The sequence below is a fragment of the Delphinapterus leucas genome, chromosome 16 (genome assembly GCF_059928025.1).
Source record: "Delphinapterus leucas isolate spDelLeu-1000000601 "Yukka" chromosome 16, BTC_Dleu_Yukka2, whole genome shotgun sequence".
In the NCBI taxonomy this organism is placed as follows: domain Eukaryota; kingdom Metazoa; phylum Chordata; class Mammalia; order Artiodactyla; family Monodontidae; genus Delphinapterus; species Delphinapterus leucas.
In genome coordinates, this window is record NC_143144.1 from 15,880,956 (window position 1) to 15,898,967 (window position 18,012).

At 36.4% G+C, this 18,012-nt stretch overlaps 1 protein-coding gene across 13 annotated transcripts in view; it reads right to left on the minus strand.

Moving 5' to 3' along the window:
• ANK3 (ankyrin 3) overlaps nt 1-18,012 on the minus strand; it is a 676,704-nt gene that overhangs the window by 13,800 nt on the left and 644,892 nt on the right. For 4 of the 13 annotated variants that reach the window (XM_089897519.1, XM_089897518.1, XM_089897527.1 and 1 more), the window contains 6 exons: nt 16,559-17,237; nt 13,700-14,078; nt 11,859-11,909; nt 9,795-9,881; nt 3,163-3,246; nt 1,473-1,563 (listed from right to left, as the gene is read on the minus strand). In XM_089897519.1, coding sequence (XP_089753645.1) covers nt 1,495-1,563; nt 3,163-3,246; nt 9,795-9,881; nt 11,859-11,909; nt 13,700-14,078; nt 16,559-17,237 — 1,349 coding nt within the window. In that variant the 3' untranslated portion in view covers nt 1,473-1,494. Of the gene's footprint in view, nt 1-1,472; nt 1,564-3,162; nt 3,247-9,794; nt 9,882-11,858; nt 11,910-13,699; nt 14,079-16,558; nt 17,238-18,012 lie in introns of those variants that run through there. The other 9 variants (XM_022560646.3, XM_022560647.3, XM_022560648.3 and 6 more) reach the window with 6 other exon arrangements.

An 18,012-nucleotide genomic window follows, 5' to 3' on the forward strand; every position in this document is an offset into this window, starting at 1 on the left:
CCTTTAAAACTAATCTCAAGCATCATTTTCTTAAGGAAACCTTCTCTGTCACCCTCAGACCAGGTCAGATCTCCAGTTAACAGGGTTGAGTGTGTGGGCTCCAGAGGCAGCCTGTTAGGGTTTGTATCCTGTTTCTGCCACTTTTTATTTAGGTGACCTTGGGCAATTTGGGGCCTGTTAAATGGGGATGATAAAGGCACCGATCCAAGTGAATTAAATGAAGAGTACACCTGAAACACTGGAAGAGTATGTATGGGTAGCAAATACTGTTACTTCCAGAGCACTCTGCAGTTCTTAGGAGTTTTCTCAATGCCTTAAATACTGAAGTGACTGACTACCGTTAAATCTCCAAAATGTAAGGTCAGCGAGGGCCAGTACCTCCCTAGTGTTGTTTACCGATGATTTCCCAGTGCCTAGGCAGAAAGCGTCACAGAGACGAAGTGAAATAAATCTTTAAGTGAATAAATAAAGAATAAGTTGTTTTTGGAGGTGGAGGGATTAAGAATTTCTTTGGGCCTTAGTTACAGTTACCTTGCATACAAAATTTGGGGCAGTGAGACTCCGTGATTTCTCAATTCCTTACAGCAGCACTCCAAGTACCAGGATTCTGGTAACTGGGGAATAGCTGATGAGTGAAAGTGGAAACTGGGATCTGTGTGCTCTTTGTTACTTGGGGCTAGGAGAACTGTTGGTGAGCAGCCCTAAAGGACTCATCCTGCTTTACCTCACAGACTTACACAGAGCTTTTCAAAGCTCTATCTGCTTTTTCACCCCAAACGGGCTTTTGAATTGTAGCTACATAGAAAGAAACAGCACAAAGTTCAGAAAACAGTGTTAAAGGAAAATATCCTTCTCCGTGAAGAAAAGTTCAGACAACCTTAAACAAAGCTCACTAAACATTTTAACTTAGAAAACATAGTAGTGCCATTAACCTCCTATTTGATTTGCTTTGGTTTATACAGAATATATGAAGTAGTATATAGGGATTTTGCTCATTTAAGCTTGGCAACCACTGTATTTCAACCAAAATTATATTCTTAGATGCTGTTGTGGTAAAATGGTGAAAAGCTGGTCAATACAAATCTCCAAATACATTTGTATGAACTGTTTGTTGCCAAATAGTCTTCCTGTTAGAGTGAATAATGCTACTGCACTTCATACTGAGCCTTCGCTCTTAAGAGAAGACTCAAGATCACTATTTACATTTGCTTCTGCAACCATCATTTAGATTTAAATTCCTAATTTGTGAAGAGAAGGTTTATGGACTGTGAGCTAGAGGCCTTGGTTTTCGTGTGCAGATGTACGTGTACATGAACATGAAAATGACCACCAACTGCTTGTTGGATATTCAAAGCTGCAATTCAGTGAAAAAGAGAGGAAGGGGGTGGCGGGGGGATGGAATCACTTATTTGGTGAAATTAGAAGTTTCACAGGAAGTTACGTCTTACTGTTGTTGATAAGAGCACACTTACCACCTTGACTGACCATTTACTGTTATGAGTGACTCTTCTTTTCCACATGCCGGATTTCTTTCTTCGTCTTCATCTTATAACCTTCTCCCTGCTTTAAAAGGAATGTACACGTTAAGATTTCATGGTGAAAGGGTTTTCGTTAAAAAGCAGTTTCCGTTCTGGTCCCTTGAGGCTGGATTAGGATAAGCGAAACACAGTTTCAAGTACTTTGTCACTTCACGTCCCCAGACATAATCTATTTGCCTCAACCACACAGCTCAGCAGCATCAGGGCAAGTGGGAGAGCACCGTCAGAAGGAATACGTTACTGTACTTCACAATAATTCAGTAGGTTAGTGATCAAACAACTGGACAGCCTGTCCAGTTCCTGTAAAACTAGAAGAAATCATCACTAAAACTCTCAAGGCACTCAAACCCCAATTATAAAAATATTAGTAAGTTATAATTTATGCCTTTTTAAGCCAGCAGAATGTTAAATAATCTGTTGTAATGAGACTGAAATTTCTCAGTAAAGCACTAATCATGAACTAAAGACCATGGAAATGCTGTTGAGCTGAGAGACTTTTTCTTTTTTAATTTGTGGAATTACCAAGCCTGTCCTCTTACTCCAGAGCAAGCAGGCATCCCTTTTCCATAAAATAAGACCTGTCTTCACCAAGCACCAAGGACACACTTCTCTGAGAGCAAAGTGGTTGCACAGATACTCAGCTTTTACCCTATTTATAATGGAAAACACAGTAGCCTTTCCAATTTTCTGATTTACTCCTTCTGAGAAATTTTCAGTTTACTTTTTTCTTATGTAAACACAGGCTATTGAAGTTTCTGTTTTTTAAATGAAAAGGGTAAAGGTCTGAGAAAGGGAAAGAAATGAAAAATAACCAGAGATGTTTTCTGTGGGAGCTAGAGGTTCACTTGCTGAGTTACACTGCTCAGTGATGACTTTAGTTCTTTAACTGGCCCATTGGAAATGGGCTGTTATTAACCCAGAGAGGAGAATCCTCCTCAGGTTAAGATGGGGGAATTCATATATTTCCCTGTAGAATATACTGGAAAGAGAAAATGTATAGATTAGATGTAAGGATTTTGAGACGAGCTTTTTGTCATTCTAACTTTTAATTAAACCCTGTGCATTTGCTGGAAACAAGTGCTCTCTCTCTGGGTCCCAAGTAGGCTGCAGGTAAAGCACTGGGCAGGGGTGGGGCATGGCCGAGGGGTTTGGTGGTGGTAGAGGGTTTTTAATTTTGTCTCCCATGCTCGAACCGGCATGTTCCAACCTCCATGAATGAAATGATCGCTGTGAAAACTCTGAAGATAGTAAGAGTATATACTGTTAAAGAATGTTAGGAAGGAAAATCTTTTTCTTTGACCCTGATCAAATGCACAAGATGTCAAAAGCAGCAAATGCTTCAAGCTGCCACACTGCAGACGCCAGCCTGTTAGCAGCCTATTCTAGAGAGTTCACAAAGCTTTTATTCTCTACTTTCTTTACGACAGTCCCTCTCCATTACCACGTCATCATATTTTCTCTCTTGTGGGATAACAATTCGTCTTAGTACTTTCCGAGTGATCTGTAGGAAGCAATAGTGAAAAGGAGAGATTTTCCTGTTTTCTATTTTAAGAGGTGACACTACAGCAAACAAATAGTAGAAAATCTAAACCCCAAGAGAAGCATGAACCCCAGTGATGATTACTTTTCTGGTGATGAGGTTGCCTTCTTCATCAGTAAACTGTTCTTCTGTGACAGATTCACCAGGAAGGTTTTTTGCCTCCTCTCCCTAAAGGATGTGGCATAGAGATTAGCAACATACTAGATGGACAGATCTCCACATCACTCCATACACCACACACATGCTCTGTGGCATTTTAGAAAAAGAAAGTATAAACTCTACTTGCAATTCCAGGGCCAGGGGAAAAGGCTGACTCCATGGATGGTTATTTAGCAGTCAACAACATTCAAAGCATTAAACCTCAAGTACGTACAAGAATGATGGTTAGCAACAAACTCCAAGAAGGAAGAATTTGAAAATATGTAATCACAGAATACAGTTATACATAGACAGACAAACAAAAAGGTTTCATTTGTTGAAAAAAGATTTAGCTAATGATTAGAGCTCTAATTAGATCATTTCACTTTGGATAATGTTTCTTCATTAGTCCTACGAAATCTCTCATTTTGGTGGATTTCCTTTTGTCTGATTTGAATTGAGGTAGCACCTTAGTTGGGGTGTTAATCACCCTTTGTTAGTTTGTTAAATTTAAAAAGTCCTTACTAAAGGCAATATTTTTTCAAATACTATGAGAAAAGTTCAGAGTACAGAGAAAACCTTATTTCTTTTTTTCAGACTGAGCCTTTCATAAGTTGTAAATGAGAATAATTAATGTCTGATGAAGTACATAGTTTCAGAATATTATCAAGTGAATGAGTCTTATGTGATGACTGATTAATTACTAAAGGAATGTAAGATGACAGCCTTTCAGTTAGTGACTGCTATCTGATTTAGAAGGGGAAACTGTCAAGGATCTTCCTCTGGTGAGTTAACAAAAAAATGGGATAAATTCTTAACTTGCCAAGTGGCATCATATTTTCCTGCTAATAGGCAGGTCAGTAGATTTAGATGGCTCCTTAATGTCTGTTAGCTCTATGATTGTAGGAAAAGAAAAACCACTGAGAGAGCAGACATAGGGCTGTATTTGTAACACATTACCTTCTTCACTGGTGTCAACTTTAGGTCAGTCTCACTTACAGTTTTGGGGAACAAGGACAAACATCTTAAGTGCAGACCCACTCTAGAGACCTGCTGACTTGTTAGTCATACTTCTTTTGTTGAAGAGGTGACCTGTACAGTGCTATAGTACTGTGTACTGTAGTTATTGTACACCTGTAGGTTTTTTAGGAAAAATGGCAAATCACAAAGAAGACAGCTGCCTTTCTGGGAGAGCCAGGATTCTAACCCTTTCAGTGTTATTGTCATGGGAAAGGTAGTAGCTCTGTTAATTTTGTCAGTGGCAGCCAATGGTGAGAAAATTCTATGATTGTTTTATGTCACAACCAGTAGAAAGGCAGTTGTGGTTTAAAATAACAGAGTAGAGACTGAAACACTACCTTGTTTTGCTAACAAAATTCTGTTTTTGTTCTTTTTTCTTTCTACAAAGTGACTTTGTATTCTTATAGATTGTGGGCTCATAGGTCATGGGTGGGATATTTGACTCATTTTACCTCACTGTGGTATAAAGATGAGATGAAAATAAAACACGATGTTTCTTGCTGCTCTTGTTTGCTTCAAGGTTCACCTTGAACCTTGCTTACGATTAGTTTCAATTAGCACAGTTAAGCGAGGGAAGGAAATTGGAAAAATGTAGAGGTCTCCTGCCTGAACGCACTAAGATCTGCAACACGTTCTTATGGGAGTGTAATTTATGTTTCCTATGGTTGATTTCACATACCTGGAAAAAAAAATTTCATTTTATTTTACAAGTAAAGGCTTAAAGACAGCAGAAAAGCCAAAAAAAAGGGTCATGAAAAGTTTCACTGTAGTCTAAACATGTATAAGTGAGATATGTTTGAACTAACTCTTGCACATGTCTAGCTCTTTGAGTGTTAAGACAATTCCAGGATCCCAGGAAAATCCATTAAAATAGCATACTATTAGGTGTGTTATAAATTGACCCTTTGGTGGGGAAAGATGCCAATTAATTTGCAGACAGTCTCTGAAATGTGAAGTAGGTATTTTTATAAGCATAGTGAATACATTTAAGTACATTGATTTATATTAATAGCCTTAGAAAAAAGCAAAGCCCTAGTTATAAATAACAAGCCATATAGGTTGTTGAGATCTGCTGTGGTATGTGGGCATTTTCATTATTTCCTACTGAAAATTCATACTGCTTACGTATAATTAAAGGTGAAGATACTTCTCTTAGTCTTAATGGGCACTAACTGTAGTCAACTAGTGCTTTACATAAGGTCAAAATAAGATATATGATTATGTAGAAACTCACTAAACTGAGGGAGTGGGATTAGATAGTAGTTGACTGGATAGATAGGAAAGTTCGTAAGGAGTCACAAAATACATTAAAAAAAATTTCATCCATCTTTAATTCTGTCAGGTACATTGGAGATCAGGTGTTACCAAGGAGAGGTCTTTAGGGCCTCTCTTTAATGAGAGAAAATAATCTCTAATTAGTTTCTAAGGTTCTTGAAAACCTTTGTACTTTTAAGTAAATAAAATTTCCCCGCTAGTTTTGGTGATGGCATTATTTTTGGCAACACCTACCCGCACTTTTTTTCTTTCCTATTTCAAAGGAAAATTACAGTACGTATGGTGTCACAGTATCATTCCTGGTGGCCACCTTTGTGAAGACTACTGTACTTTCCTTTGGACCCCTGCTGGAAACATAGCATTTTATAATTTTTATTCCTCTCTCCTTCTTGAATAAAATGAAAAAATAACATGAAATGTACCAATTTGCTTTGATGTACACAACATTAAAACTTGAACTTTCAAAAAAATGAGATGAGAGAAACTATACACATAAACTTAGCAAATTACTAAGCAATATGTATTCTGAGAAACCCACTTGCTGGGGATGTATGTGTATATGTATATAGCACATGTATATTCTATATACACATACATATTGGTATATGTATATAAAACGATCTGAAGCTTGTGAACAATGGTTACCTTGTTCCATTGTTCCAGAACAATGGTTATCTGAAGCTTGTGAACAATGGGAAGTGGAATGGATAGATTGAACTTTTTGTACTTTTGAGTTGTTTGATGGGGGGAAACATACACGTAAACCCTTATTTTGAAAGTCAGTAAAAAAGCTCAAAAGTAGAAATAAAAATATAATTGAGGGCTTCCCTGGTGGCACAGTGGTTGAGAGTCTGCCTGCTGATGCAGGGGACACGGGTTCGTGCCCCGGTCCGGGAAGATCCCACATGCTGCGGAGCGGCTAGGCCCGTGAGCCATGGCCGCTGAGCCTGCGCGTCCGGACCCTGTGCTCCGCAACGGGAGAGGCCACAATAGTGAGAGGCCCGTGTACCACACACACACACACACACACAAAAAAAAATATATATATATATAGTTGAACTATATAGTAAAAATTCAGTTATTTGAATCTAATCAAACTTCACAATGGTTTGAGTTAGTTTAAAGTTTTTACCTTTGTAATCACTGCATTTGCTAAGCAAATAATGTAAACAAGCTCATAGGACTGGTCAATTTAAACTGCTTCCAAGCATTTGAAACCACTGTGATATTATCATATTATATAGACATAAATGAATATACTTATAAAATTTAAAAATACGCAAACAAATGGGAGAGTTTGTTAACTTGACTCATTTCTTAAAGGACTTGAAAATATTAAATGTAAAAATATAAAAACATAAAAAAGAATGAATCCACATGTGAAATTAAAGAGAAAAATCATAAAATTCTACTTTCACTCCATTTATTATACTAGTTGAATGGCTAAGAACACAGATTTGCCTAGACTTGTGATAATGGAATACTGAATATATCTATTGCTTTCATTGACATTTCCTGGCCAAAGCTAGCTCTGGGAAGGATGGAATAACCACCAAATAGTTTTCCGCTCTAGGATTCTAAATGCTAGGGGAATTACTGTGGCTGGTTCAGTCCAAGGTTGGACAGCCTCCATGAAGTAGGTCAAATTCCTAGCATTCTAACCCCATCAAATAGTTTCCAGGAAAGATAGCTCAATGCTGCCTTCTCCTATGCCACCGGAAAAGTCTAAATGGCCAAGTGCCTAATTTAGTCCAGGAAGTTATTCCTTTTTAATTTGTTCTGGACGAGAAGGAATACAGTATTGTGGAAAACGCAGGTAGAAGGCACTTCTCTAGAGGACCAGGGGTTAGGTTCTGGTCTCAGAACTGTTACTGCCCAGCTGTGTGGTTTTGGGTAAATCAATTCATCTCCTATCCTTGGTTTTTGTCATGTAGGAAAAGAAGTAATTTTAGTCTCAATGACTCCTTTAGGTCCTAACACTCTCATTTTATGTGTTTTGACAGAGATGGATCCCATGTCACATTTACCGTGTAGTACTGCAGTCTCGAGCTCTTTTACATTAAAAAGGTACCAACATATGGAATAAAGAGAAAAGGCAACAGAAATGTGATCTTTTTCAACTGCCCCCAAAATCTGAACAGAAAAATATTAACCAGAAAGATTTCTACGTATGTAATTGACAAAGATTTTTTCTTACACCTATAGCTTCCAATTATAATTGTAGCTATCCTTTAGCTTTTGTTTTCTCTGTCACATATGAAAGACATTTCTCAAAGCTTGTTTAAGTGATGCCATTGTTTATACAACGCCCTCCCCACTTATGAAACCCGTTCTCCGATGATTCCACTCAGCCTCCCTAAAATTACACTGACTTCAAGAAGTGAAGATTTGAAGAGAACACAGTCTCCTCTGTTTTATGAAGCCTATAACATCAGTGTATTTCAGTCTTTTAAACTTAAGCTCTTAATAAAAATGTTAATATATATAATTATATGTTAAGCTTAAATATATAAATAACTCATTCTAACAAAATTACTTAACAGCTAACTTGCTAATGCATGTTCTAGAATTCTAGGAGACCAAAAGATATAACCCTCATTGACTTAGGGAGGGGGTTGATGTTTCTATTGTTTTGTTTTAGTATTCCCCAGAGTAAAACTTCTCTACGCTTTCTCCCACTGTCTATGCAGGATTATGTTTATTTTCTTCTGTCATATATAGAGGAGTCAACTTCTACACTGGGCAGCTATTATAAAGAAATGAGGTGAATTTGATGCAACATGAGTATGTCATATGTTAAGCATAAAAAGCAAGTTACAAGACAGTATGTCTGGTGTGCTTTTTCTAGATGTTTCACTTTAGTGTCTTCAAGAAGTAATATTTTAATCATGGGACTAGCAAAGCCTGAACAGAGTTTGGCTTTAACATGTTCAGAAAAACCAAACTAAAGATTTCTTCCCCCTAATGCCAGCAAATGTGTGGGAGGTGACTGATTACGAGGACTTCATAAATAGGCCAAATGCTTGCAAATATGCTAGATAACAGTAAGTAATGTGGATTGCCCATGTGGAATTTTCAAAGTGATTCCTACTTTTTTTCATGGCCCCTATTGAGCTTAAGGTTGATTTGTGGATAATTTAGGATTTAGACAAGGACTTATTTTCTTCCCTAATGTTTCCAGAGTCTTAGAAAAACTATACTAGAGCAGATTTGGCAGATTTTCTTCTCTTCTTTCATCTGATCTACAAGAAAAGTACAAGCAGCAGGATTAAGAAGTTTTGGATACCTAAGCCAACTTCCCTACATCTCTGGTTTGGTGTCCTGACACTTTGGAAATGGGTGATAAGTTTGATAAATGGTTTTCAATAGATATTTCCTTTCCTTTCTTTCTCTTCAGAACTGCCAACCAAGGAGCCTCAAGTTATTTGGACCACATTCAAAGGACTGTGTATTGAAAATGGCTTCCTAGTTCTCTGCACTCAATTATTCTAACATCAAGAAAGATCTCTCTAAAGGCAGAGTAATGAAGACAAGCAGCAGACTGCAAGAAGCAGTCTGTAGGACCTCCCATACGTAAGGTCGGTGCTTCAAAAGGCCTTTGTGGGGGAAATCAAGATTTATTCATAGTATTCAACTGTGCTGTAACAGGGGAGAATTACATTTCTCACTTCCAGTAAGAGTTGCTTCCTCTAGTTAAAAATACAGCCTTAGAAAAAACCAGCCTGATTTTTTGTATGTCAGTCAAGTTAAAAACCTATTTCAGAAGTTTTTGCTTGGCTTGCATTATGTCATATACATCCATGCCAGGCTATAACACTGAATTCTTAGTCATTGATTGATAATGAAGAACTGGTTTTCACTTAAAAACTGTTAAGGCTGAGAAGGGAGCCTTTTAATTCTTTCACTCTCTTTCGTCTTTATCTTACCTCACACTTCATTACAGCCTCTGGGGTTTCAGTTGAACATTTCATTGGATATGAACTATTCTCTCACCAAGGTAGAATCTTTGTTCACACATAGAACACTTCTCCAAGGAAAGCAGTATACAAATGCCAAGAATTCTCGGGTAAAATTACAACTGCCACATGTCAAACACAGGCCTAGACAGAATACTCACTACCATGCAACGTGAGTTTTTCCTTTCGGTGGTTGTTTTTAGAAGTTTTCAAATGTGCAAAGAAACATACAGAGCCATTTAGTTACCAAGCATGCTGAATTTTCCAAACCACAAGAAAGGTTCTAATAATACAGCGTTGCCCCATACTGATCCGGCTTCGGGATACCTTTATAATCAAACGCCGGCGAATAACTCGGGTAGTGACTCTCCGTTCTTCCTCTGAGCTTGAATCACTCTCACTGCCTTTCAAGTCCTGAGTAAATGCATTTTTAGTAGAATTTTACCATCACATTTAAAATAAAAGACATTCTGAGAAGGGAAATCAAGAAAGAATTTTTTACTTGCTGGTTCCCCACACTTAAGGAAAATCATGATGTATATTTGCGGAAATCTTAAAAAAAATTTAAGTGGAAGAAAGTTTTGAGCAGAATTCTAAATGAAATTACTCTGTATTTATATGTATATATGTGTATATAAATATATATAAATTATACATAAATAATATATATAATTACCTTGATCTTTACCTGCATATGTATATGCATATATATACTTACGTGTATATATAAATGCAATGCATATGTAAATGCATAAGTATATATATGCAGGTAAAGATCAAGACAATAAAATTGTAAATTATTAAAAATAACAATGATGGAGACTTTGGCATTGGAAACTACATACATGCTACTAATTGTTAGTTTGGGGAAATAATATAGATTTAAAGCTGGTTTAAAAATAAATATTATACATTTGACATGAATGTATAACCTTACAGTTACAGGCCATCTTTCACTTGATCTACAGAAAGAGGCATAGTATTTCTGACTTATATGATATTTTGGTCAGATTTGACAACTTTATCAAAAGCTATTTTGAACTTTATGAAAAGTATACAATTTATATCAGCATAATTTGCCAGGAGATTTTTATCAGCATAATTCATACCTAATACATAATTGGAACTCAGTAGGAGTTTATTCAAATGAGGAATGTAAAAGATTTGAAAGCCTGAGGTCTTATTTTAAAGAACTGATATGAAATTAGAATAGAAACAACATTGCACAGACAAGAATATAGTACAGGTAAGAATACAGTAATTACACAAAGTATTACTTTTTAGGAAATAAGGATAGGAATAAGGAAAAACTACCAAGTGATAAACAGTTCGTAAGTCAAAGGGAAAATTATCTTCAGCTTCTACTTAAATATCATGGTCAAGAGTATACACTGAATAATTTTATTTCTAAATTTTAGTGGTGGAGTTCTGAAAACAATTCTAGTATTTTATTTTCTAAGTGTACTAGTTACCCCAAATCTGACAGTCCCAGAGACAGAAACTGTAGTTAATATCCATTGGAAAAATCAATGGCAGAATTGGTAAAAATAGGAAAAAAAATAAGTAAAATTGTTACAGGAGGTGTAAGTGTTAGCAAAAATTATTAATGAAATGTTAGTCAAATAGATAATAAAGTAGGCCATTCTTCACCAAAGGTAAACTTACCAAATATTTTTAAATGTTATAGTAATATCAACCTTAACTTTGTAGGAAATTTCATCTGAACAAAATGCCCTACTGAATAATATGGTATCAAAAGGAAATAGTTTTCAAGTTTCTTACTCCTTGCAAAGATACTGGCTACTAAATTCCCCATTACTTTAAAATTTTTTTAGAAAAGGACCATACATTCAGGACACTTAGAATGACCTAAATATTGTGAAAGGAGGCCCTACGATGGCTCAGAAAAGCAGAAAAAGGTAAGACGAATTCAGATTGCAAAAGAACTACTAATCAACATTTAGCAATTAACAGATTAGATGAGGCAGAAGAGAAAACTCACTCTGAATTATCCATACCCAGAATCCTAGACTGGGGAAAGGTTTTTCACTTGAAACATTTAAAAGCAGAAGAACATATGTTAATGCAAACACTGACAACAAACCTAGATGTCAATTATAATCCTATCAAGAGTCATCTGAGACCAGCCCCTCACATAAAGAAAAAGTGGCCATGTGGCTAATGTTTGTTTCCATTTTCTCCATGGAGTCTCTGCCAGTCTTAAGGTGAAGGGTAGAGAGAAGATGGTAGTAGAATCTTGACCAGGATTCCTTTTAGAGAATTCTCTATGCAATGGCACAGAGGGTAACTAGGAGACCAAATGGAATTTTCTCAGTACTCCTTGCCATGGGTTGCGCCATGTAAAGAGGTGGAAAGCAGCAGGATTTTTACCTTGTAACAGCAGGCAGTCATCCGTTTAAGAGCTGCACCCGGACTTTTGACCTGATTTTTCAGGGGACAAAAAGGGGGCTGTTTTCTGAGATCATACATCCAACGACCTAGTTGATTACTATTGTACTATGGTCTAGCCACAAAAAAATACATCCTGGACATCTTCGAATTTCTTGTGAGGTCAGACTTTTATATTCCAGAAGCTTTAACTTCACTATGAATTGCTATGCTCCTGAAGCCTTTATGCATTGGAGTAGGACCAGTGACCAATGCGAAAGGCACAAACTCATTTATAAGAAATCTCGAAAACATTTTCTAACAACTAATTATTTTCCATTACTGATGAATTCAGCTGCATTTCCATTCAGGGTTAAGACTTTCTTTTTCAAATCCTCTTTATGCCTTCTCCAAGCTTCCCCAATGGGCAATATGTAGGCACATGTATGCCGTCGAAATGCTTACTTACATATTTCAGAACTTCCCTATCGATTTTTAATAGGTTTTTGCACAATACACTTTCATAGTTAAAACATCACTATGTTACTGCTCCTCCCTATATTTTGCAGGCTCATTTTAAAAGGGAACATTCCATCCAAAGTCATATTGCTTAAACGTGCTACGAGTTAACTAGAAGGCAGAAAGCAATACTCAAAACAGACTTGTCAGGAAGGAAATGAAAGAAAGTCCTGAGGATTTTATTTCCTCTCACTTTCCCTCCTAACAAGCAGGAAAGTGATCCAAAAAATAGCCTGCAGGAGGGAAAAGGAAAGGATATGATTAGTTAATAAGCTGATAATTAACTCCTGAGGGATTAGGAGTTTACTAAATTTTCGTAAACCTCAAATTAGTCATGGGCTCATTATTTTACAAAAAATTTGTTTCTTTTTTTTTCTACCCAAAACACTGTAGAAGATCTTAAGTAAACTAGATGTTTTAGGGAAAACTTCAAGTACTACTATTCCAAAGATGTATAACTCTCAGTCTATTTCTACTGCATAGTTCATGAAAAGACACAAAAATTGAGAGAGCAAAAAGCAGTCAAAAATATAGGAAACAGAACTGATCTTAATTTTCTTATACCCATCTATGAATCATAATTTCAATTAAAAATTTTTTAATATCTAAAAATGTTTACCCTCAAAGAATAATGAAATCTATTAGATGGTGGCACAAAAACATATAAGTACAAAAAGCAAGCAAATAATTATATGACAGTAAGGTTTTTTAAATTATTAAAAACAAATATTAAGATAATTATCAACTTAGATATAAAAATAATTAAAATGATACTTTTAATGTTGCATTTCTAAATGCCGTCAACCAACAGTAGTATACCCACCTCATTTTAGGCTTGGGAACTGTGTTTCTTCAATTTTTAAAACACCCTTTCAGGCAACAGACCTTATAGGATAGAACTCTTAGATGGGTCAATGCTAGTGACTCTTTAGATTGTGCAAAAGAACCAGAAAGGGTCAGGATAATTATCCTCCATCCTCAAGAAAGAAGACTAGGTTGGGAGTGAGGAAACCTAAATCCCAGACAAAATTAAAACTGGACCTTAAGCTACTTACTTAACATTGCTGTATTCTTTTCCCTCCTGAAAAATGGCTAAGAAGATGTTTATTCCTTTTTTCTACCCAATGAAAGAAGGGATGACAAACAGCATATATTTTACTCATTACTTTCTTTACCCCCATTATTAGTATTACAATTTTCAATCACACATTGATAATCTGGAAGTAGTAACGAACACTGGGCCCAGTGCTACAAGATTATAAAAGAATCGAAGCGTCAGTACTTTCAGCTTAAATGACAGCACAGTGGAAAACTAGATGACGTACCTTTTGCTCAGACCCATTGGATCCCTCTTCTTCATGGAGGTTAAGCCTTGGCTTGCCATCTGCAGGAGTAGTCCTACTCATCTTTTTCATACTGACAGGCACACAGGGTTTAGGCTCTTCTATGACAAACTTGCTGGTTTCTTCTAGAGCTTTCTGATATGCCGCTAGTGATGATGCTGGTTCATCAACACGACCAGAACCTTGTATTTTTGGTTTCAGAGTTTCCTTTGCACTCTGTTTCCCTATATCATTTTGGGATTCTGAAAAGTAAGATTTTGTCTTTGCTTCTGGAGTGACTTCTGCATGGCTTCCATTTGCTTCAAATTTTCCAGGTTCCCCTTTGAGATACGAGGTAATGGAATCTCTACACTGGTCAGGGCTGCAATAGAGAAGATGTGGAAATTTATAATGGTAACATATGGCTGCAAATGGGCTTCAGAAGCTCTAAATTTTCAACAGCCGTGTTTTTAACTACTTTTAAAGAAAGACATACAGTAGAAACGCATGAAAAATCTGGTCATGAGATTTCAAACTGTGAGGGCCTGTTGTGGGTGTGGGTGTGGGGTGAGGAGATGACACACAGGCTCCAGGCATCCTCTTCACTCCAACTCCCAAACTAGCTGGCTGGCTATGCTGTCACTGTTTTTCTTTTGTTTTGTTTAATTGTACTGATACAGCTCCTTGGATTCTGTATCTTTTAAAAAGTAATCCTGAGAGGTTCATGGACATACCCAGAGTTCCAGACCCACCAATCTAAAAGAGGAGGAGATCTCAAAATGCTTTTCTAGTGCCAGTGAAAAAACTGATGACAAAGAACAAAATGAATTCCTGTGATGAGAGCTCTGGCATCCTCAAGAACCCTATGTTCCAGTCTTTGTATGTGTTTCCAATTGTGAATCCTACCGTCATGCTTTTCCCACCGTGGAAGAACCGTGAGAACCTTACTTGGGTTCTCATCTTTCTCCACTCCTGACCTCTGCTGACTCTCTCCGGTGATAAGGGTGTGGATGCTCACCTGCTGCTTCTACTACCTGTGAGGACTGTTTTCCTTTTGACTCTTAAAAATCTTTCTCTTCCATTACTTTCTTTTAAATTGGTCTCTAATTTTTACTAGTTTCAATATAGACTTTTACTTTATTTTATAGTTTGTATATTGGGTTTTTTTTGTATATTGTTTTTATTAGCACCTTTGCTTATTACCTGTAGAATTCCGAAGGCAATAAAACTAGTGCAATGTTTTCTATGTACAATATATGTACTATGTATATGTATGTGCGTATCCTTATAAATCAAATTCTGATTAAACACCTTTATCAAAAAATATTAATAGCACATCCTATTCCGGATGTTTAAGGACAAACAGTCCCAGCATACTGTGAAGACCCTGTACGATAACTATAACTCCTAGCTATATCGAATTTCCTGTTATGCAACTATAAATTATGTGATTCTATCTGAACCTAGACATCAAAATTAGTACTATTTCTTGTCTCCATACTCTATTCTGTAGGCTGAACATAGAATTCATTGATGCTCCCATTCTTCAAAGGGAGTTTTGCGAACTCTTTGCAAATGTTGTCACCTCCCTCTTTGGGAATTTTCATTGAGCAAGAAGCTTATCAGCAATATGAAAATATTAAACATGGTTATAAAATAAGTTGTATGAAAAGAACTGAGGTTTATCACTAGTTACCACTGGAGTAAAATATATTTTATGTGTGCATAAATAAAATAATGCCAGCTATCACTGAGATACTGTTTGTACCAGTCATTGGGTAGGCATGCTACAGGCTTTCTTTTTCAATCTATAAACCTGTTTGAGGAAAGTAGTAGTATTCTTATTTTTAAAGCCAATTACAGTGGCGTTCTTAGAGCTTAGAAATTAATCAAGTCGAAAAGTGCAAACCTAATGGTGGTGGGGTTTGAACCAGTGTCTCAAGGACACTAGCTCTTACCCTCCTAGAGGAAGATCACTGTAAAAAGAACCAGATTCATGATTAGGGAATTATTTTGGTTATAAACAAATTTCTATCATGCCCATATTATTTGGGGGTAAAGAATTACATATGCCATATTGCAAATTATATAAAATATTCATGTAGAAAAAAGGAAGGATATATACAGTGTTAGTTTTTCTTAGTATGATAAGGATAGATGACTTTTGTGCTTCTCTGCATTCTTCTGTGACATTTAAAAACACGTATGTAAAAGAAATTCACCAAAATTTTAGTGGTGGTTATTGCTAGATGATGGCATTGTATTGCTTTTTTAAATCTGTATTTTAAAATTTTGTATAATAAGCACATTTATGTTTGAAGTCAGGAAACAATAGAAATGCTTATATTTCTAAAAGACAGAATTCTATTTATTACATTATTTTAAATGAGCATTAATTTCTGGCTATGTGAAAAGAATAATACTACAGGTAATAAAGTAGAAAAGAGTAACCTTCTAAAGTAAAGAAAATGTATTAATCTTTAGCATGTGTATAACTTTTTGCATTTTACTTCAGCTAATTATCAGTAGTTTTAAGAATTATATTTGAGTTTAATGTAACTTTCCCTCTCCAGATTAGCAGAATGAACTAACCTTTAAAGCATGTATTATCCTGAAATTGGAATGGTAATTTAGAAAAACAGTAATTGCTAAAAAGCATACATTTAAAACAAACTACTGGAATTCCCTGGCAGTCCAGTGGTTAGGACTCCATGCTTTCACTGCCAAGGGCCCAGGTTCGATCCCTGGCCAGGGAACTAAGATCCCACAAGCTGCATGGCACAGCCAAAAAATAAAGAAAGAAAACAAACTATTAACATGTAACCTGCATGTCACTTTCCTTTTTCTGACCCACAGCCATACCTGTCATCCAGTCGATCTAGTAACCCACCAGTTATTCTTCGAGCTTGAGCAGGGGACTCTAGGTTTCCACTTGATGTCTCATTCTGCCAACCTGTAATTGAAGACATTTCCAGTTCTGCTTGCTGAACACGTTTAAGAATAGCCTGTACTTTTTCTTCTGTCATCTCCTCAGACTCTACTCCTTCTTCAAGTTGAATATCCTCAAATAGAGATTTGAGTTTTTCTTCCGTCATCTCCTCATCAGGACCAGATTTTCCTTTCTCTTGCTGCTCAGAGCTCACTCCTACTTTTCTAGTCTGTTCCAATGGCTCTGCTGGTTTAACATCTTTTGGGACCCCAGCCATCCTTCCGAGGTATTGAGGATACTCACTCAGACATACATTCTCCAACTGGCTCTCATGTACATCCACTGCTTCAGGTATTTCTGTCAAAGGCATTGAGTCTTCAAGTCTGCTCTCTTCCAAGGACGTGTCTTCTGCAGTTACGACTGGAGGTCCGTCTGCTGAATGCTCTACGTTTCCCTGGGAAGGCACTACCCCATCACTCAGTCTACTGGGGGTTCTAAGGGGAGATTCTATGCTAGAGAGATCACTAAAATAATCATCTTGCTGGAAAGGGGTGGGTGGTGTGTAGTGCAACCCTGTGGGAGTTTCCAGTTCCACTTGAAGGGGAGGATAACCTATGGAAGACAGTACATTTGGACTGACTGGAATGAATTAGAGCACATCAAACAAAAACACATGGAATGACTTAAATTATATTAGGTATGAAAATGTGTGATGAATTACAGAATAATGTTGATAAATTTATTGGTACAGTTCAAGTATATGTAATACAATGAAATAAAAGACTAGTGCAAGCTACAATAAAATAGAATACTAGTTAATTAAGATATAAATTGTTTATCGATTTTGGTAATTTTAATACAGTAACTTAAATACACAAGTTTGATCCAATATAAAGTTAGCTGTCATTACGTAAGATACATTTATTGCATGGCCAAATTAATATCTTTCTACTTTTAGCATGCAAAATCCACATTGTGGTGGACTGAATACAGCAAGCCACAAGAAACCAATTTTTATAATTAATTACTTATAACTTATTTTAAGAACTGTACATAAGAGTGATGCTACCCAACTCTTAATTCTTAACTTATTTCCCATGAAATTTACAGCAAAGAAAAATGAATTTAATCTTTGGAAAGAAATGACCATTAGATTTTAGAGCAGTAGTACTGGGAAAAAAAATCTAAAAAGATGTTAGGAAAAGGATTTAAAAAGCAGATAAAGTAGAAAAGACTCCATGTAAACTCTTCAGGTGTCATAATGTGACAGAGATGAAAGGGTTGTGTACGCATGGAAGTCTTGGTGAACTTGGTGGTAGGGGTCCACTCAGAAGCATGAATCAAATAAAGAGAAAAAAGAAATGATACACAACAGAGACAGGAGGAA